The 21,359-nt window shown below is 43.9% G+C and overlaps 1 protein-coding gene across 2 annotated transcripts in view; it reads left to right on the forward strand.

Annotated features, from left to right (window-relative positions):
- The window catches only part of GPAT3 (glycerol-3-phosphate acyltransferase 3), a 60,647-nt gene that overhangs the window by 25,789 nt on the left and 13,499 nt on the right, over nt 1-21,359 (forward strand). For both annotated transcript variants that reach the window (XM_075605696.1, XM_075605703.1), the window contains 2 exons: nt 19,336-19,630; nt 20,304-20,378. In XM_075605696.1, the coding sequence (XP_075461811.1) occupies nt 19,336-19,630; nt 20,304-20,378 (370 nt within the window). The remainder of the gene's footprint in view (nt 1-19,335; nt 19,631-20,303; nt 20,379-21,359) is intronic.

A 21,359-nucleotide genomic window follows, 5' to 3' on the forward strand; every position in this document is an offset into this window, starting at 1 on the left:
CTTCAACCACCTCCCGCTACCCACAAGCATGGCACTGGTGTTTAACCCCTTCATTGCCATGACGGTTAGCCGCTAAGGTAATGAAGTTGCTTGTAAAATGCATTTTTCATGCATCGGATTCATGCCGGGTGTCTCTGGTGCTAATATTAACGGTTATTAGCTCCGGAGACCCCCGGCATCAATCTGAGTCTAAGTCCCGTCTCGCCGCTCATCGCAGCTTCTCACCACCCTCACGCCAACTTTTCCTGGCGTTTGGATATGGGGAGAAAATTGCTATTCTAGAGCCGCGATAGGCTTCGATAACCTATTCGCGGCTACTAGAATTGCACGAGTTTATGAACATTGCGAAAAGCGGCGATAAGTGGCTTATAGTAGTGATCCCTACACATAGTAGTATCTAACGAGGGTTACTTGCTTAACCTCCATTTCTAAATAACCCTCTGCCCCATCTCCAGGCAACTATTGTAATGGCGCATAATTTCTGCAGCTTGTTCTGGGGTATATTTCCCTTCCTCCCACCAGTGTGCTACTCTGTCGTCCCGTGCAAACACAAATCGAGTTTTACCCAAGTGAGGCACGTACCCCTGAAACATGGGATCCCACCATTGGTACACATCATTAGCCTCGGAAGAAACAGACAGGTTTTTATATACATTTCCAACATTACACTTGGTGTGCCACAGGCATGGTAGGTGATCTGTAACCGAGGGGACAGGGGGCGATACTTGTTACTTAGGGCAGGAGTCTCTGGGCAGGTGGCGGGCAGTGGGGGATTGGGCTGGCACATTTTTGTCCAGGACTGGCTTAGTATCAGCCACCTCCATACCTGGAGAAAAAAGTGTCCTGAACCCCATCCTGGTCAGCAGAAAAATAGTATAATTCAAGTGGATCACACTCCGCTACATAGCGTGACCAGCTTGCATGAATAAAAGCGGCTTTGGACATTACAGTCCCCGGTCCGGTCTTTCAGGCCCCGAGGCTCGGGGTCCACAGCCTCGGTACTGGCCTTAACCAGCAATTGATCTCACTCCCGGCACGGCAACAGCACAGGTTGGACTGCGGAAGTACTCACCAGAGGAGGAGTGTCACTCGGAAGATTCCGTTGAACGATGCCGTCAGCGGGAATAACCCCCACCGGCAGCGCCGGATGAGTTGGAGAAGCAGCAACAGAAGTAGTACCGGCCGCTACTACTGCACCGACACACTTTATTCGAGCAAATACCCAGTATGTACCTGGCAGATACCTGGAATGCGCCGCTCCTCACCTCTGACAAGCCCCGTTGCGTTTGCCTTCCCAGCCTGGGTTCATGCCTGGCTGACGGGCGGCTGATCTGTTAAATGATAATGATTAGGATTTAATAGGCTGCAATGCTTCGCGTGTCTACCAGATGGCATAAATTCATGAATTGTAATGCAGTATATATATATATGCTGTGCAGTATTGCAGCCAGCAGGAATAAAATGCTTCAATCCCTGCTTGGAAAATACCTCAATGCACTCGGGCAGAAAACAGTCACAAACCTCAATACACCCGGGTATACCCGAATTCGTGGGACTAGCCGAGCTCGAATAAAGTGTGTCGCCAGTGTATGATCAGGGATGCCTCTGCATCGGTCTGTGGGACTGAAGCACGCTCACGGCCCGCTCAAGTCATAGATATTCCTCCACATGCTCTTCAGCGGTGGCCACGTAGGCTTCCGCGCGGACTTGGGCCTGGTGCCGCTGTAGGAAGCGGTAGGTTTCTCATGTCCAGCCACCCATGCCGGATCTATATCCTGGATCACCACTGCCGGGTAGTTATCTGGCGCCGGATCTGTGGAGACTATCGTTACATCGGGAGCGATGGAGGCACCGTCCGGTACCTTGATAATGGACGCACCCTCGCCGACCGTCCGCCTGGATGCTGGGATCACGTCGGGGTTACCTCACACTGGAAATCGGTCACGGGATGCAGAGGGGAGAGTGGCTCTTCCACGTGGGCACAGCTGGGCAACGACTCCAGGGTGAAAGAGAAGGACTCGGGACCTCTCATGCTGGCCAGCGTGGAAACAGGCAAGTCCTCCCTTGGTTTTCGTGGCTCCGCTGGGCTGAAAACACCGCTCTCTTGGAAGTGGTGCTAGTGAAAAAGGTGGGTATAAGCAGCACACCACTGCTAATAATAATAAAAATTGAAGAGTATTACCTTTTTGGTGCTCACCTTCTGCTGATCCCAGAAGTGGTGAGCACCCAGGAACTCTGCTCCTGAGGGCTGGGGTTGTAGTACTCCCGACAAAGTACAATGCTGGGAACGTTGTGGCCAGGGTGGAAGAGGTCAGACAAGATAGTTAGGTAGTTCCTATCTGCGTCTGCAGATGTATTCTCCGCTGGCAACTGGAGTTTACGAATCAGAGTGACCAGACTCCGCACCTCCGCTGGGGATAAGGCCGATATAGGTCGGTTATGGGCCCGCAGCCAAGGTTGCAGGTAGGCTACATCACACTATTGGCGACGGGCGTCATCTCCTATCTCGCCTCCCAGACAACTGCAAATAAGGCAGACGTAATGCAGGAACTTCTCTTCCCTGTCCCACATCATTAGTATGCCTTCGGGCAACGCACATCTTTGGTGGGGGAGCTTATCCATGATGGTAGAAGCGAGGACAGTTTGGATTTAAGTCTCTGTGCTGGTCAACACGTGCTTCTGAGCTTTGGCAGGCTTCACATGCAGCCACACCCCACACTGAGCCGTTGGTCCTTAGACTCCTTCCTCTGGTGAAATCAGGAGTTCCAATTGACATAGCAGGGGCACGGCTAGGGATTTTGGTGCCAATCCCAGATATTCTGCAAACTATGAACTTGCATTTTGCAACTCACCACGCCGTCCCTCTGGTGTTAGGCGGGAACCGCGATTAGACTCGAGTATCCTCCACAGGGACCCTGAACTCTGCTCCTCAGTGCCTGCAATGAGCTCCATCTTGGGGGTGCTATTTTTCAAGAGGCCACAGTGGCTGGCATACTCCACAGGCACTATATTCCTCCCCAACTGCAAGCAGTCCCCATGTGGGGATGCGGTCTTTCAAGTCATATCCTCGGTTGAGCATCCTATCCCACTTGCGGATCTAGCACAGATTTGAGCACACGCTGCAGTCCTATCGCGGGGTACTGTCTTTCAAGTCATATCCCTCTGGGGCATGTGCTGCAGCGTGCCCTCGGCTGATACCTTGATGGTCATTCACATCTCAGACCTGGAACGTGTAACAAATAAAGGTACCAGAGAGTCCAAAGTGGGGGTGCTGTCTTGCAAGTCATATCTCCGGTAGACATACTTATCTGTGACACCTGGCACGATATGGTGTTTCAAGCACCTCTCCGTCGTTCGAAAGTGAAGGGAGCTGGCACTGATACGGTGTGTTTCAAGCACCTCTCAGATCTTGCATTAAGTGTCCCAGACAAGGTAAACAGATGGCCTTGATACAATGTGGGTCAGACACCTCATGCGGAAGCAGTGGTGTTTGCATAGTGAACGGATACCATCCTGGGGTATCACGGTAGCAAACAGCTGCGAATAATGGCCTGGATACGTTGAATGGCCCCCATTCACTTCTCCTGCAACATATATTTCCATCCAAATTAAGCTGCCCCTGTTGCTCATCTCAGCAGCACCTCCAAATGTAGAACCTGTTCTCTTCCCCCCCCCCCACTCCCCATCCATTCCACGGGAGATCTGGGTGTTTCTCTGGTGTTGTGAGCTCACCTGTGTGGTACAGACGGCCTGAGGACCTCTGCTGGTGTCGTGTGGGAGAAGCAACAGGGCAGTCTTTTCCTCCTAGGTTGCAGCGCTTTCATCCAGGATGGTCCCCATAGGCAACTCTCCTCCAAAGACTACACATCATTGTTGGTATAACTGAGTCTTTATTCTGTGCACAGCATGGCATCCTCCACAATCCCTGGAGCAGATACCCAGGGCTTGAGGCCCCAAGCATCCTTCCTAAACTTCCTCACCCCCTGATGGGATGAGGGGAACACTCCCACTCTGAGGGAGGGAAGACACACCAACCACACTCAATTTGGTGGAGTGTGTGCTTTTATACCCGGGGGGAAGGGCTTGTAACGCTGCCCCATAACAGGGCAGGTCCAGGTACTGACGGGAATCACACCATATACATGTGACCCAGTCAGTACCCTCCTCAGGTATGACACTCCAACTGATGGTTTGGCAACATAGTACCCATCCAGGCTGCAATTGCAGGCTAGGCCCTCCACAGGAGTTTAACCCCAACACTGCCTGTTCATATCAGGACTTTGTGTTGAGCCAGTGGAAGGCTATAGCCAGGGCACTAGGCTACACTTGGTTTGCATAACAAAAATTCAGTATGGCTCCTGCTTTTATTTTGAACAAATTGAAGATCTAATGTTTTGCACCAAAGATCTTGTACAGTCTTTCGGGCAGGAACTTATTGTGTGTAAATTGCTGACAAGTGTCTTTTCATAACCAAATCATTATTTGAAAAATAGTCTATTTTTTAAATTATTTTTTAAAGCATAAATTGCAAAATGAGGTTAAAATTAATACCGGTACGCAAGGTCAAGATTCTGCCAGGAGTCACTTCTAGGTTAAGTATTGAGACATTTCATGCAATGTTTACATTTTAGGTAATGCACACACCACACCACTGCACTGTTCAAAAGTAAGTTCTATGACTTTCGTGATAAACCCTCACACGTACTGTAATACATGATTTCCTAGCAAGTGTAGAGAGACTCAATTGTAATGTTACATTTGAGAGATATATTGTCTTTATGTAAAAAAAAAAAAAAAAAATACTTCACATGGCTGCTAAACATTATTATAGCAAGTGTGTGGTTGGCCTGCACTGTCCCACACCGGGATCGTGTGTGTGTTGGGAGATTGTGGGAGACGGAGCAAATAAATACACAGGACCAAGCATATTTTTTTTTTTTTGCCCGAGGGTGGGAATGACAAATGACGACAAACTGTTTTGCACCGAAAAATGATGACATCAAAACAAAATTAAGGGGACTTATTGTGAGATGCATTTTATTCCCCACATATTTTCCTTTCCCTAATTTTGATTTTGATTTTTGACTTTAATCTGATTTGAGCCCTTTTTTGGATTTAATTATTTTGATCTGTCATTGGATGTTTGTTCTTCTGGTGGCTTCAGTGGCAAGTCCTGGTGACCATTGTAATAAATCTATGGAGGTTGAGTGAAGATATTTGGTGAGTGATTTCCTCTAGCTGCCAGGGGAATAGTCCCTCCAGCACACAGGGGACTCTGGATGCTTAGGGACTTGCGCAGGGTGTGGTTGTAGGGGACTTCATCATTAAGCGGGTAGAGAGGGCATTCGGTTGCGATGACTGCATGAACCAAACAGTCTTGTCTCTTGTGTGCTCGAGTTTGGCACATTGCGGTTTGGGTAGATTGTTGGGTGGGGCTGGAACTGATAAGGCGGTTTTGGCATACATCGGTACCAATAACAAAGTTTTTTTTTTTTTTTTTTTTTAAAGAAAAATGGAATGTCCAAAAAAATTATTTTGGGGATCTAGGATACACTCTTAAAGATGCAGACCAAGCAATATCCTAAGTGTGGTGTAGTGTGTTTTTTTTTGTTTGTTTGTTTGTTTGTTTTTGTTTCCAGATTGTACTATAAGAAAATACTTGTAGCATTTAAAAAAATAAATACATAAATAATAATTAAAAAAAAAAGAAATGTGTGTATATATATATGTGTGTGTGTGTGTGTTATATATATATATATATATATATATATATATATATATATATATATATATATATATATATATATATATATATATATATATATATATATATATATATATATATATATATATATATATATATAATTTGTAAAAAGCCTTTTTCTTTCTATAGCAACCATTTACAAAGTCATAGCCCCTTCCTCTTTAGAAACAAGCTCTGACACACCTCTTTTGAGCCCTGCCCACTCTCTAGCAGTGCACCAATTGTATCTAGTGACGCCTGATCACATGATCTTCCCCACAGAACTTTGCATCTTTGGTCCTCTTCTGCTGCACTGACAGCCATTTAGCGAAACCCAGAGCTGAATCTTTGTCGATCGATTGGCTAATTACTTATTGTGTGGATTATATTGATGCACATATAAAAAGGGAAAGAAAATTAAATAATAAAAAAAAAAAACCTGCTGCTTTAAGGCAAGGATCTCCATAGTGGTAGTTTCAGAAATCCTACCAGTGCCATGTGCTACCCCAGGGAGGCAGTTGGAGCCTAGTGAGGGTAATGCATGGCTAATTTAGTAGTGTACTGTAGGAAGGAGGTTGTGTGGTGGTGGTTTTTTTTTTTTTTTTAGCATTGGGATTCCTTCTCTGAGATGTGCTATTTTTAGTAGAGCTGGATGGCACCTCGACGGAGTGATCTTTTGTGCTAGGAGGGAGTACGTTTAAAAATTTCCATCTAACTTTTTAAGGGGGACAAACAAAAAAGGTAATGGACTAGACTGAATAGGTGGAAATGGATATGGGTCATGGGGGTGGAGAGGGGGGAAGGGGGAGTTTAGTAAGCATGGAGGCACCCATCTTAAATACTGAGAATATTGGTCTATTTCTAAAGACCATAAAAGAAATGGGAGTAGTGAGCAGGTAAGGTTGCTACCATGTGAAAAGAAAAAATGTGCACCAAGTGTATTTATTGCTAATCATTCCCTGATGAGGTAGGTTTACCCCTACGAAACGCGTTGGATGTTTGCTTTTGAGTATTATACCATTGTTACAATATTGCTCTTTTCTCCACAGTGGCATATTGGTAGCAGTGTGTTTTATATGCTTGCAGCGTTTAAAGGGCTTTCTTAAGATGCCTGCCGCCTCGCGCTTTCTGGCGCTTGAAGGGGGCATCACTTGATATTACCCTCTGCTTCACAGCTGAACTACGCTGCCAGCCACTAAGGGAGTGATATTTGCTCCATTCATGCGGAGGTAATTCCTTGATCGGGACTCTTTCAAGCCTAACCGGCATTTCCGATGAGCAATACCTTACAGCCCCGGTATGTTGAGCTGCTCCTTAGCCTCACGATTACCATTGTGTATCGGCACATTAGTAGCGTGCTCACCCGTGACTGCATTAGGTCCCTTGCCATACAAACGCTATTCACTCCATGGCTGGCCAGAGACTTTTTCTGTGATCTCCTCTTTCCTCCGGCTGGAGTCTAGACGCTACCGATTGATGTTTTGATTTGGAGAGAAGAACTTAATGTACACCAGGTTCAGTAGCTGACGACGGTCTTCATCACTGCAAGTTCCTGTCTTTGGTACCATGCTGGTTATTGTATGATTTATCTTAAGAGATTAAAAAAAGATATATATTTTTTTATCTTGTACGTGCAATACTTATCCTTACTGTGTGTGTGTGTGTGTCCCAAATAATTTAGGAAACAGAGAGGCATATTACTGGACTTGGTAGTGTCAAACGATGTAGACGTAATAATAAATATTCAAGTTGGGGAACATTTGGAAAATGTAATCATAACATGGTCTCATTTGAATAAATTATCAACCACACATTATATAAGTTATGGTGGGTTAAAAAAGTGACAAACCCATCACATACAGCAAATAAACCATTTTATATGGGCTCAACAAAGACTTTTTGTTTCCTTAATTTTAGACTGGAAGATTTTAGTAATCTACAGGAATAAATTGGAATCCTATTCTTGCCGACCAAAATACAGAAGTAAAATGGGTTGTCTCAAAAACATTTGTTGGATAAGTACACTTAGATGAGGTTGAAAAAAGACCTGTCCATGTGCAACCTGTGCTAAATGTTTAGATGACGGGTACAGTACTTATCCTATATTTGTAGTTACATTATTTTGATCCAGAGGAAGGCAAAAAAAAAAAACCACAAAAACATTGAAACGGCATCCACTGCGGTCTCCATAAACTCCAAAAAAAGTTTGCACACCCCTGTTTTAGATACTACTTTTCTAATGTAAACACGTCTAATTTAGCTAGCCTTTCCTCATAAATCAGATTATCAATCCCCTTTATTAATTTGTTGGCTCGTCTCTGCACTTTTTGTAGTTTCATAATGTTTTTTTTTTTTTTTAAATATGGTGTGATGCCCAAAATGCTTTATACAGTGGAATAATCATGCTTCCCTTCCATACCCTGTTTTTAATGCAAGGTAAGATCTTATTTGCCTTTGCAGCGACTGCCTGACATTGAACACTATTGCTAAACCTGCTGTCTGCAATCACTCCTGAATCCATTCTCCATTAATGATTCACCTAATTTTGCCCCATTTCATTTGTAAGAAGCCTGTTTGTTCCGGTTTCCCAAATGCATAACCGTACATTTATCTGTATTAAACCTCACCTGCCATTTACCTGCCTAAGTTTCCTGTCAATCCAAGTCCTTCTGGCGAGAAATTACAGCCTGAGCTGATTTTACTCCTTTACATAATTGTTGTCATCAGCAAAGATGGAGACTTGTTTTTCTATGCCAATCTCAAGGGCATTAATAATGAAGTTATAAACAACAGTGCTTCACCGTTTAGAACCTCAAGATTATGTGCTATGCCATATTTGTTTCAGCTTTTGGAAGCTATAGCCTAGTTTGTTTAAAAAAATAAAAATAAAAAAAGTATTTAAATATGTGGATAAGGACTGAAGAAGGGACCTTTCAATCGGGTGATCCCTGTGCCAGCTTTTTTTGTGGCCTTCTGCAAGTCCGTTGTACCTCCTGCCTCAGGCAACAACAATTTATATTGTAAGCTCTTTGGGGCAGAAAATATTACTATATTGCTCCATTAATAAAAATCTCTCTCCTCCCCTTTCTAAAGAAAGTGACGAGGGGGGAAGGCATAGTGTTAAAAAATAAAGACGCTGGCAGATTTTCTGCATCATTTACTCTATCGATTACGTGATTGGGAACCACTCTGCTAAGTCATAAACTGGCCATGTGATAACACCTCTGTGCTTCGTCTGAAGAACATGATCACATATGAGCTTATATCTCTGACGAGATCAGGTATACCCAGGGCCATCTTAACGTATGGGCACGCTTGGCAGTTGCCCGGGGCCCCACAGCATAGGGGGGGGCCCCACGCGCCCGGCCCATGCGTGCCCACCAATGCTCTGCCCCCGCTCGGCACCCCGGCACGCTCTTAGGGTTGCCAGGTGTCCAGTATTTGGTTCCCCTGTGAGAGATAATAACGGACATGGGATAGAGCAGGGCTGCTGCTAGGGGGCTGGGCAGCTTCTGATTGGCTGAATTACACAACAGCAACCAATCGGGAGGTGACAGGAGCCTGGGGGGTGGGGCCAAAGAGCGGAGGAAAAGCATGCAGCAGAGAGGTGTGTGTGTGTGTGTGTGTGTACACAGACAGTACATACAGTACTGGCAACTTTGAGCAATTAAACAATCACCCTTACTTTTCTTTTACTATACTAACAGTCTTCCCATTTTCAAGATGTATTAAAAATAACCGCCATTGTAAATTCTCAGAAAAGCTCCATAACTCAGCTCCCATCACAGCAGCATTGCAATCTCTGCAGCACTCTCTTACAGATCATCCCCAAGAAGGCAGAGCAGGTTACTTATTCAATGGCATGATTCAATATGCAATTTAAAGCTGGATTTTGAAGTCTAAATTTGAAAGCTATTGTACTGATAATGACAGGGGGGGGGGGGGGGTGAGAGGATGAAGGGATGGGGGGTAACAGAGGATGAAGGGATGGGGTGAGAGGACAAAGGGGGGTAGGAGGGTGAGAGGACAAGGGGCGGTGGGAGGGTGAGAGGACAAGGGGGGAGAGAGGATGAGGAGGGGGTGCAACAATCTTGGAATTTGTGGGAGGAGCAGTAAGATCAATATTGCTCGCCGTTGCTCGTATGACTGCAGGTCAGTTATTTATAAATTATCTAACCATTACGTAATTTGTTCTAAATTTTCACTCCAAGCGTGCACCAATTTGCACTATTTCATATTCTATTTCCTAAAACAATCCTCGGAAGGGTGCTCCCTCCCAAGACTCCTCCCCAGATTTTTTACGAAATAGGATATAAATTGGTGCAAATTGGTGAATACTTGGAGTGAGATTTAGAACAAATGATAAGTCAGGTCATTTATAAATAACATTCTTCCCCACCAACGATTCTCGAGGGCGTCGCACCTTTCACCATTGTGTCCAGTATTTTTGGACGAGCCACCTGGCAACCCTACTCGCTCTTCCCCCGCCCGGCACCCCGGCTCCGCTCGCTCTCCCCCCGCCCGGCACCCCGGCTCCGCTCGCTCTCCGCCCGCCCGGCACCCCGGCTCCACTCGCTCTCCCCCCGCCCGGCTCTCCGGCTCGCGTCACAACCGCTTGCAGCCTAGCAGTGCAGCACTTCCGGTGCCTGCGGCTGCTAGTGAGCGCGTGGGAGCGACAGTGTAGGCAGGGCCCCGTGCACTGCTTTGCCCGGGGGCCCCTAATGTTGTTAAGATGGCCCTGGGTAAACCCTAGTAGACTGTTGCATTAAGACTAATAATAACCTGGACAGAAGCCAGTGCAGCGCTCTCTCTCAGCAACATCATCTTGAGGGGGCATAGTACGCTATGACTTTTAATAAGGCTGTGTTGATTTTCTTACTTTGTTTAGGATGCTGTTTTTACTTTTAATTTATGCCATGCGTTCAGGAGATGGAAGTGTTTTGAAATATTACATGTCCGGGAGGTTAACCTGAAATCTCTTCACCCAGAACCCAGTGCATTCTAGTGGTTACCATGGTAATCTCAGATGTTCGAAATTAAGAAAATAAATGTTTATTCTAGCAGGACATACTTTGAGAACAAGATATGACCTTTTGTTAAACTCATTGGCTTCTAAGAGGATTGCAGCTGTAACACCTTTTATACCGGCGGGTACTGCCAGCTGTCATTTCTGGGATGTCGAAACCGAAGTGAATGATGTGGTGTGTGTGTTTTTTTTTTAATTTTTTTTTTTTTAATGTTTCTCTGGAAATCTGTGAAACACCTGTTGAGGGTGGGACATGAAACAAATCCCTTCCTTACTTTACAAGTAGGCACATTTGACAATTAACCCCATTTGTAATTAAAGGAGCAATCCAAACTTTTTTTTTTTTAATATAGATTTGAAGCAGGGGTTCTCTTCAGCTGAACCCCATTTATTTCTGCTCCAGGGATCCCCAGCTTCCAGAGATTCTTAAATGCTGAAGGGGGTGCCGGTATCTCCTGCAGTTTTCCACTTCCTCGTCATGTGGGCCAATAGGAAGCCGAAACTGAGGTCGCAGCTTCCTATTGGCCCGGGAGCTTTGAAAAGCAGCCGCTGGCTGGGGCCACGGTGCCTTCGCCCGTGCACAGGCTGGTCAGTGAGTGGACGCTTACCTGACCCGTGGGGGGCGTCACTGAGCTGGTTCTCCCTCATTGGGCAAACCGCTCACGTGACAGGCCTGTTGCGTCAAGGACTCAGTTTGAACTGATTTCTTGCGCAACGCGCGCCCCTCCCGCTTCTGTGCACACGTGCCCGCACGCCGCATGGACGCGAACACTGCCTTAAGGCAGTCTGTTCGCTCAGCAGGCGGACGCGTCCGCACGGTCTGCTTTTCCCATGGCCCCAGCCAAACCGTGAACCCTGGAGCGGATACCGGCACCAACAGCGGTAAGTATCTTCGGAAGCAGGGGGTCCCAAGAGCTGAAATTAATGGGGTTTAGCCCCAGAGACCCCCTGCTTCAATCCTGCATGGGGGGGGGGGGGGGGGGAAATGAATAGAATCCATCTTGGATTGCCTCTATAAAATCGGAGAAACCATTTCTGCCTTAGAAAATGATTTAGAAATGCTTATACTAATATGAATGTAGTTCTTAATTTTAAAACGTATTCCCAACATCCCTAACAATTACAATCATTAGTTCACATTGTTTTAACTTTGGAGTGCACCTTGATGCATGCACTGTAGCATTTCAAAACAAAATGCACTTGCTTTTGTGAGCTTGAAAGTGGATTTATGTTTTTTGCCTTTTTCATTTTGGTGACTAAGCTATATGTAGGTGTAACCAATTATTAGTTTTTCATTTTTTTTTTTCATAGTTTAATTTTCAGTACAGGAAGAACCAGTTTTAAAAACTTGCTTTGGCCCATGTCCTTGTTTGACATACATGCAAGAGCATGCGTTACTGTTTTTTTTTTTTAAGCTCCAATATTAAAGGTGTGGTCTCACTAATGCTTTATAAAGGGGCATAATAATGTTTACTTCCCTTCCATCCATTGCCTGTTTCATGTAAGATCTTATTTGCCTTTGCAGCTAGTGACTGATTTATTGAGTACTATTGCGTAGCCTGCTGTCTACAAGCACTCCTAAATCCTTCATCAAGAATTGACCTACTTTTGCCCCATTTAATTTCTAAGTCTCCCGTTTGTTTTTGTTTCCCAAATGCATTATCTTGCATGTGTCTATATTAAACCTCATCTGCTATTTACCTGCCCAAGTTCCAGTCTATCCAAGTCCTTATGGAGAGAAATTACATCCTGCTCTGATTTTACTACTTTTCACAATTTAGTGTCATCAGCAAAGATGGAGACTTTGCTCTCTATGCCAACCTCAAAGTCATTAATAAACAAGTTAAAAAGCAGGGATCCCAATACTGATCCCTGAGGTACTCCACTCATGACCTTAACCCAACCTGAAAAAGTTCCATTTATGACAACCCTCTGTCTGTCCTTCAACCAGTTTTCAATCCCAGGTGCATATATTTTTACTGAGTCCAATTTTCTTTATTGTATACACTAACCTCTTCTGGCACTGTATCAAAAGCCTTTGCAAAATCCTAAGTAGACAACATAAACTGCATTACCCTGGTCTAAATTTCTACTTCTCTTCTCAAAGAAACTAATGAGGTTAGTTTGGCAAACCTAACTGGATTTCCATAAGAACTATCTTGAGTTGACATTTAAGACGGCGGCTCTAGCTGTGAACTAAACCAGCTGCTAAAGATGCAGGAAAATAGCGATCAGTGTGGACTGCTGCTTTAAATATAACCGTTTTTAATTATCTATGGTAAAATGTGGCCAAATTAATTAACATAGTATATGTAGCATTGCTCCCTTCTCCTCCACCCCCCCCCCCCTCTGGGAGATGTTACGGCTGCTATATGTGCTGTGGCGTACCTTTAGGGTCCAGGAGAGTGGAGATGTCCGTGTTGGTATGGGCACCAGGACAGGCTTTTGTGGTTTGTGATGTTCAGCTCGGGGTGTCAGCGCCTCCAGCTTCAGGGAGCTCCAGGATGCCCAGAGATAGATTTCCCTGAACCCCAAAGCACAGTACTTCCATACCCCTGCCCAATACACTACAATCTCAGACAGGAGTATGTAAAACGGAAGGGATACTTTATTGATGCAGTCACTGCAGTAGTTCTTTACAGCAGTGCAGATGGATGTTAGAGGATCCCAGGCCTCTGGGTGGTGCATGGCCCTCTGGTAGTCTTGAGGCCTCTGTTGTAATTTAGGTGTTCCCCCAGCCCCCTAGAGGCTGGTGGGCACGTTCATCCCTGATGGGAGAGACTCACAGCCCTTCCTCCAGACCAGAATTGACTAACAGTTTGGCACTTCCTCTCTGAGATCGGGAAGGGGAGGGCCTAGTGTCTGCACCACTATTGGCTGTACACAAACACCAGGTCACCTCCTCTCCTGTAACTCAGAGTAGCACGAGGGTGGTCAATTGCCCCTAGGATAGCTTGTCACAGCCTGCAGCGCTATCAGGACTTGTGACAAGGGGCAGAGAGGCAATCTGGACCAGCCATGTTGCATATAATGTATAAAAGTTGACTAGATTAGAGGGCACATGGGACTGGTTATGTAAAATTGCTAATCATAAAATGAATAAACATTGACCTTTTTTGACAAAGCTACAGATTTGCAAGTATTGGAATTTACCCTCTACCAAATTCAGCTCTTTACCAGGTCAGAGTCCAAGAAAATCTGTATATTTTATGGTTGTATAATATTTGAAAGTAGAGATAATAGCATCATGCTTGGTTGTGGCCAGTCTAGTGATAAGTAGCATTCTTAAACCTGATGTTCTAGTTAATTGTTAACGTGTATGAATAAGGGCCAGTGCAATCTCTGCAGATATATAAATACATTTCTGACCAGATTAATTGAAAACTTTAATGGACTGTTGACAAACTAATGGTGTGCCTGAGCAATTGGATCATATAACGAAGAGTTACTTAGGAAGAAGGTAAGTGACTGACATCCAGTGACGGCTCTCTTCCCCCATATATCCTACACATGAAAATGTTGAGCATTATTTTGTATTTTCTGGTCACAATTTGAGGCTTTAGTTTCTCTCTCTAGTTTTTCAATGGCTATTTAAAAAAAAGTCTTATCAAAAGTAATTCAATTTTAGTGTATTAAAAAGAATGACAAATCAATTAGCCTCAATGATTTTTCTCCACACATCTCTTTAAAAAACAAAAGCATTATTGAATAAACTCGAGGCACATGTGATTAGAAAAAGTGTTACAGTGCTGTAAAGGAAGGAAATTTTAGCTACTAAATGTGGGTGGAATTTATAATTGTGGAGCATGGGTAGGAATAATGTAGATTGCTGGAGTTGATGCTGCAGGAATGTGTCTTGTCAACCATTACTTTTTTACTTTTGGCATCTGAAATTTCCATCACAGCCATTCCCTTTTCACTCAATGCATTATTATTATTATTATTATTATTATTATAATTTGAGACATAACCATGCAGAACTCACTGAATAACTTTTTTCTTGGCATGTGATTTTGTTGGATGTCGTCCTCTAGTCCAGCGGTGCGCAAAGTGGGGGGCGCGACCCCCAGGGGGGCGGGAGATTGTGCTGGGGGGGCGCGGGCAGTTGCAGAGGCCCCGCGCTCGTCCCCCAGGCATTTAAATTAAATGCCGGGGGATCGCGTGAGGCCCCTGCAACTGTTTACTTACCGTGATTCAGCAGTCTGTGTTGCGTCGCCATGGCAACGAGGCGTCAATTGACGCCGCGGCACCATGTGACCTGACATCACACGCCCCCGCAGCGTCATCTGACACGGATGAAGGTAGGCGGGGGGGGCGCGAGTGCTGGGGGGAGAGAGACAGGGGGCGCAGCACAAAAAGTTTGCGCTCCCCTGCTCTAGCCTATAGCACCTGTTGCAGCCCCTACAAATATTTCTCTTTGTGTCCTAACAAAAGCAACATTTACTATTTTGAAAACAGAATGGGGCAGCCAAGTTATCCTTCACGGTTCTAATTGACATCTGTATAGTTCTACCCTCTGGCGCCGCAGTCCTGTTTTCCAAAGACTGGCCTTTCACCTCTGCTTTGTGCATCAGTACACACCATTTAGAAGTTCTGATGTATTGTGCCAAAGCGAGTTATGGTTTGAAGTGGTACAATGAGCTGTGTTTATCAGGTGGCTGCAACCAGGATTGTTCAAGTTCAGCCAGTAGATTTTCACAGGCATACATTTGTAGGGTTCAGTGCAGCATAGAAGTACTGTATGTGTTTTCTTTGTGGGGGGAAAAAAAAAAACCAGACGGGAGCAGGTGGGTGGAGGGAGAACATTTTGAAAACTAGGGGAGCCTATAAACTTGTTGGATTTCGACCTTCCCTTGCTCCACACAAATCTTATCTGCCTCCCTGAGTCTGATTCAGTGTTTAATGGAGCAATGTCCTGCATAGCCCTCTAGCACTGAAGGCAGTCTGCCAGAGATATGTTGGACTGCGATCGAGTAGGCCGACTGCCTCTGCCATCACGTGAGATTCCTGAACTGTGTCCTTCAATTTGACATTTTTTTTTTTTTTCTTTTTCCAAGAGCAGCTTCACTACAGCTGAAACCTAAAGTGTCCTTACAGGGTCCCTTCAAATTCTATGTAGTGTTTAATTGAATCCCAATGTGAATTTTTAAACTTTGTGTGTGACACCAATTTATGTAGCATTTGGTAAGTAAAATAATATCCAGTTGGAAATTCTAAGCATAGCATTGCAAGAACATTGGGATTCCAACTAAATTTATTCTTTCAGACTACTGCCTGCAATATGGTCCACTTGGTAGTTCTTCTACTGGTGCATTATTTATTTATTTACATACAGGACCTAACCATTTTGGTTGCTGCCTAAAATCATGGCACTTTCAATTGTTTTAAATGCGAGTAGATCTGTTATGCTTTATGCTTCATCTTCTTAATTTCAAATTGAATTAAGCCAGAACATAATCTCCTGCTTTAGATTGGTATTACACTGCATTTGTGTGGTATGTTTAAAGGTTTCAGTTGTATTTCTATCTCCTCTCAGGAGCATTACCATTCTTTGTGGATTTTATTGCCTTTGCCACTGTTTGAAGGATGCATGATGCATCATTGTGGTTTCATCTCACTTCCTACTGGATTGTCACCTGTGTTCTTGTCCAATTTCATGTAGACGTCCTCATCTCTCTTTTTATGATATGTGCACCGTCTTTTTTTTAATTTTTATTTTATTCATCTTGCGCGCACACACAACCCCTGCAGGCTCAGAACTCAAACCCACCATACTGTATACTGTCTATTTGTGTTAAAAGGAGTTCTACATATTGTTGGCGATACAAGATTGATGTATTGCACCATAAAAATAACTCCCCCTTTTTTTTGGCGATTAACTCACATTTTTAGGTTATCGAAATCTGATGAATCCGGCCCATGGTGAGTTAGCTCTGCTCCACACGGTCTAGTGGACATTCTCATTATCCTTTATTTTGCACCATGCTATTTATCTCTGGATTGAGAGCAACCTAAGTCGTCTTTTCTCTAGTATATGTTTGTGCAGATTACACTCTTTTCTGCACCCTTCCTTCCCCCTCCCTTTCCATTAAATTAGGCTAAAGCAAGAGTTCTGTACTATGTAGTAGACATCAGAGTTCTGGTGTTATGGCTTCCTCTCCAAAAGATTGTAATAGTCCGCTCTCGTAGTGCACCGTGAAATGCCACAAAGTGGAAATGCTGTGTGTTAGTTCACATGAGATAAACCTAATGCATATAACAGCGCGTTAATCCTAACGGAAGATAATTAATCATATAGTGAAATAACTATATAAATAAACAGGAGTGGTACAGACCGATGGTGAGAAAAAAGGTTTACAGTAGACACGGGTTATTACTATAGCGAGCTTGCTCCGTTCTGACAGGCTCTATGACCTAGGTCAGTTTTTTCAAACACACAGAACCCCAGCAAGCTCTTTTTGGGAACCCCTGAGCCCCCCAAAAATATATATGTATATGTGTCAAAAAGGAGAGCTTTTGAGTGTGGCAAATATATACAACAAGCGACAGAGAAGCCCAATGCTACATCCAATATGACAAAAATACACAGTAAAATACTTATATATTCTCTTAAAAAAGGGTCATTTTAGTTTAACCCTTTGGCCAAAGCATTGTAAGCCTGTGAGCCACGACAAGGCAGACCCAGTTCGAAGGTCCTAACACTACCAGATAAAATACTAATATACCTCTATTAGGATTCAAATTTTTCAACCAGGGTTCCTAGAGACCCTTGGGTTCCCCGGGCCTCCCTAAAGGCTTCCATGCTATTTTCTCGCCATTTGAAAATTGTACTAATTACAATTGATCAGACGTGCTATTAGAGATGCTGTTAGCATTGTAAGCTTGCAGACCACGTCAAGGGACGAAGGAGTGGCTCAGTGAGTAAAGACACTGTCGGCTCCTGTGACCTTGGGCAAGTCACGTTATCTCCCTGTGCTTCAGGCACCAAAAAATAGATTGTAAGCTCCACGGGGCAGGGACCTGTGCCTGCAAAATATCTCTGTAAAGCGCTATGTAAAAACTAGCAGCGCTATACAGGAACATGCTTAAAAAAAAGGGGGGGGGGGATTTGTGCAATTCCTATACACTGTGAATGTTCTCGTTGCCTCTCTGGTAGCGGAAGAGGTCTTAATAGACTGTCCATTCACTTAGACATGGACACATCATTCTATTAAGACTTCTTCTATCAGAGAGGTAAAGGGAACGTTCACAGAGCTAGTGTTGAGTCTTTAAAAAAGAGGGGTTACATTTTTGGCGTGATTTGTAAGCTTAAAAATGCTTTGGCCAAAGTATTTAACCAAGTGACTCACTTATGAGAGAAACGGATAAGTATTTAACTATGATTTATCATGCTGGATGCAGCACTGGAGCTTTCTGTCTTTTGTTGCATACATTGTCACAAACCCAGTAGCACTCCTTTTTGACGTAAATATGTAGGGTGTGGTGGGTCTTGGTTTTGAATTTACGTGTGTGTGTGTGTGTGTGTGTGTGTGTGTGTGTGTGTGTGTTTTGCAGAGGCAATCTGCATCGAATCAATTGGTGATCAGTCGTGTCAACTGTTGAGGGATGTGCAGTCTTCGATCACATATTTTTTTTGTTAGCTAGGATGTAGTTTAATTCTTGATTCTACCAATCTAGTTTAAATTCTACCAATCTGTTTCCACATACATTGTTGTTGCCATAACCCTACTTACCAAGTGAAGCTTAGTCTTTTTGTTTGGAACTTTGTTTCATTGATCTCCCATAACGTTCTTGAGGTGACGGTTTCTTTTGTCAAACTGGTTTCTTTTCATGGTACAGTATTCCACTTCTGTGTGACTTTGTTGGGGCATACACTTGTATTATTTGAAGCCTGCACCTGTCAGCTGACAATTCTTCCTGCTCTTTCCGATGTGCTTTTGTACTCTTTCTCCATCTCTTGTTCACTTAAGCCTATGCCACCGATTCTTCCATCTTCTGTACATTCGTAATGTGTCTGCTTTTGAGCTCAATGAGGCCTTCATCATTTCTTCATTAAGGCCAACAATATCCCGTTTTACGCTTTTCAAGTTCATCTTGCAGTGCTGCTTCTTTGGAGAGAGTCTGACAGTTGTGGGTAGGCAGCTTTAAGTTTGAATTACTGCATTTGTTTAACCTTCAGGGATTTTTAGCACCCTCTGCATTCATGTCTTCCTGAACGCTGTCAAGCCCAGGGACAATCCAGCCTCTGGAGAAGGAGGGCCATTGCTTTTTGGTGTACTACATATTTTGGGGGTTGAGGCATTGGTTGTAATGCCGGTCCCATTTGCATGTTGACGAGTACCTTGCCAACTTTAACTGGGTATATTGTTCAAGCTTTCATAGTATGGTTGAACCATCCAGCACAAGGGCCACCATAGATCTTTTTGAGCCCCTGTTGCCGCCTCTCTACCACTTTTGATGCAGTGAGATGTGTTTTGGGATTAGGATGTATGTATGTATGTATGTATGTATGTATGTATGTATGTATGTATGTATGTGAATATAATGCTGTCTCTATTCCACCAAGGTATAATCCAGAGAGATGAGTCGCCGATGGAGACAGGGATTGTAGGATTGAGGCAAAGCAGAAGCCAGTGTTTGCAACGTGGAGATTTTGAGTTGTCCGATGCCTTCTATTTCTCCAAGAAGGGGTTTGAAGCCATTGTAGAAGACGAGGTCACTCAGCGGTTTTCCTCCGAAGAGCTCATATCATGGAATCTTCTCACCAGGACTAACTACAACTTCCAGTATGTCAGTCTGCGCGTCACACTCATCTGGGTGCTGGGCGTGTTTGTGCGATACTGCATTCTTCTCCCTTTGCGGTGAGTATGTTTATGTGGAATCATAAATGGGGTTTGTGGCGCCAAGTAGTCAGAATGTTTCATTCTGCTTTGCCCTAATGAGCTATAATAAGTGGCTGTGGGAAGTATAGAACTTTTCACACCTCAATATAGCCTGCTTTCATAGTGTTTTTTTATTTTTATTTACTGTAGCAAATTTTTTTATTTTTTTTGGTATGGGATCAAAACACTGGGCTGTTTAGAAATAAAAATGTGACTTTATTTTGAATGAATCTGGATAAAACCTTTGCTAAACCTCCCCAATTATGAATGATGTTTTTATTCCCTGTTGCTATGCTTCAGTTTCTCTAGTAAATAACCAGTGGTTGACAAATCACCAAAAAATCTACTCGCCACACAAAAAAATCTACTCGCCACCTAGTACCAAACTTGTGTGCTGCTTGGGCCAATATTTACTCGCCCGGGGGTTAAATCCACTCGCCCGGGGCGAGCAAATGTATAGGTTTGTCGAACACTGTAAATAACAATTTGTAGCAATGGTATGTTGCATTAATCCATTTGCTTGCTAAATGTCCAACTATATTTGTGCAAAATTCCTAAAACTGAAGTTTTAAGATCCGTAACATGTCTGTGAACAGTAAATAATTTCATTTTCTACTGACCACCCTGCATCTGGCTGATTTTTGTATTTCAGTGTCTCCTTGGCGACAATTGGGATCAGCTGGCTGGTTATAGGAGCCACACTTGTTGGGCAGCTGCCAAACAGCAGGTAAACAATTCTTCCCACGCAGCAATCCCAGTGAGCAGCAATATATTAAAAAAAACAAACAAGTGTAAGAGCAAAGAGTTAAGCCGCGCTTATAGTGACGGCGACGCGACGTCGCCCGAAAACAAATACATTGCCGCGGCCGCGTGCGCTTATAGTGCGTGCGACGTCGACAAAGCGACAGAGCGACGTCGCAAAAACCTGCAGCCAGCAAAATTTGATTTTTTCAAGGGCTGTCGTGTCACGTGAGGGGTGAGGGCCCTTGAACAAATCAAATAGCCGGAATCCCGCGACCCGGCCGCCCGGCGAAACATAACTTGCGACGGGTGACGTCACCCGCCGCGTCGCGGCACCATAGGCACGGCCTTCGTTGAAATGAATACGTATGATGAAAAATAAGGGTTCCCTGATCACTTTTATGACTGAAGCTCATTCATTCACTGAAATAACTGTTGCCTAGTACAGTATATCCTGACTCTATGGCATTGAATCCTTTCTGCACTGATGGTGGTTTAAGTAATTCCATTGAAGAGGTTCATTGTCACCACTAACAAAATATTCACACTTTTTACGGGTTTTTATTATTGGGCCAGTCCTGCTGAAAATATGCACCTAATTCTCACATCCGTGATATTCATTGTAAAATGGAAACCCTTTGTTGAAAGACCGATTTTTATTTGTGTGGCTGTATTCATTTAGTCTGACATCTACAGTACCTTCTTCTGCAAGATCATGTGTGTTTATGTAAATACAGCCACATCATGTACATTTTGAAGCCAATTTGTAGCTCCCCCTTATTCATTTTTAGAAAAAAAAAAAAAAGTACCTTTTATATTGGTATGCCACACATCCTTCCAGTTTGTTTAAAATCCATGTGTCTCTTCGGTGTGCTAAGGAAACCTTTCAGAAGAAAAGAAAAAAAGAAAACACCCGGTATGATTTTCATTAAAATTCACAGCCTATAGTAAACGTAATAAAACCTTA

The sequence above is a fragment of the Ascaphus truei genome, chromosome 1 (assembly GCF_040206685.1).
Source record: "Ascaphus truei isolate aAscTru1 chromosome 1, aAscTru1.hap1, whole genome shotgun sequence".
NCBI lineage: Eukaryota > Metazoa > Chordata > Amphibia > Anura > Ascaphidae > Ascaphus > Ascaphus truei.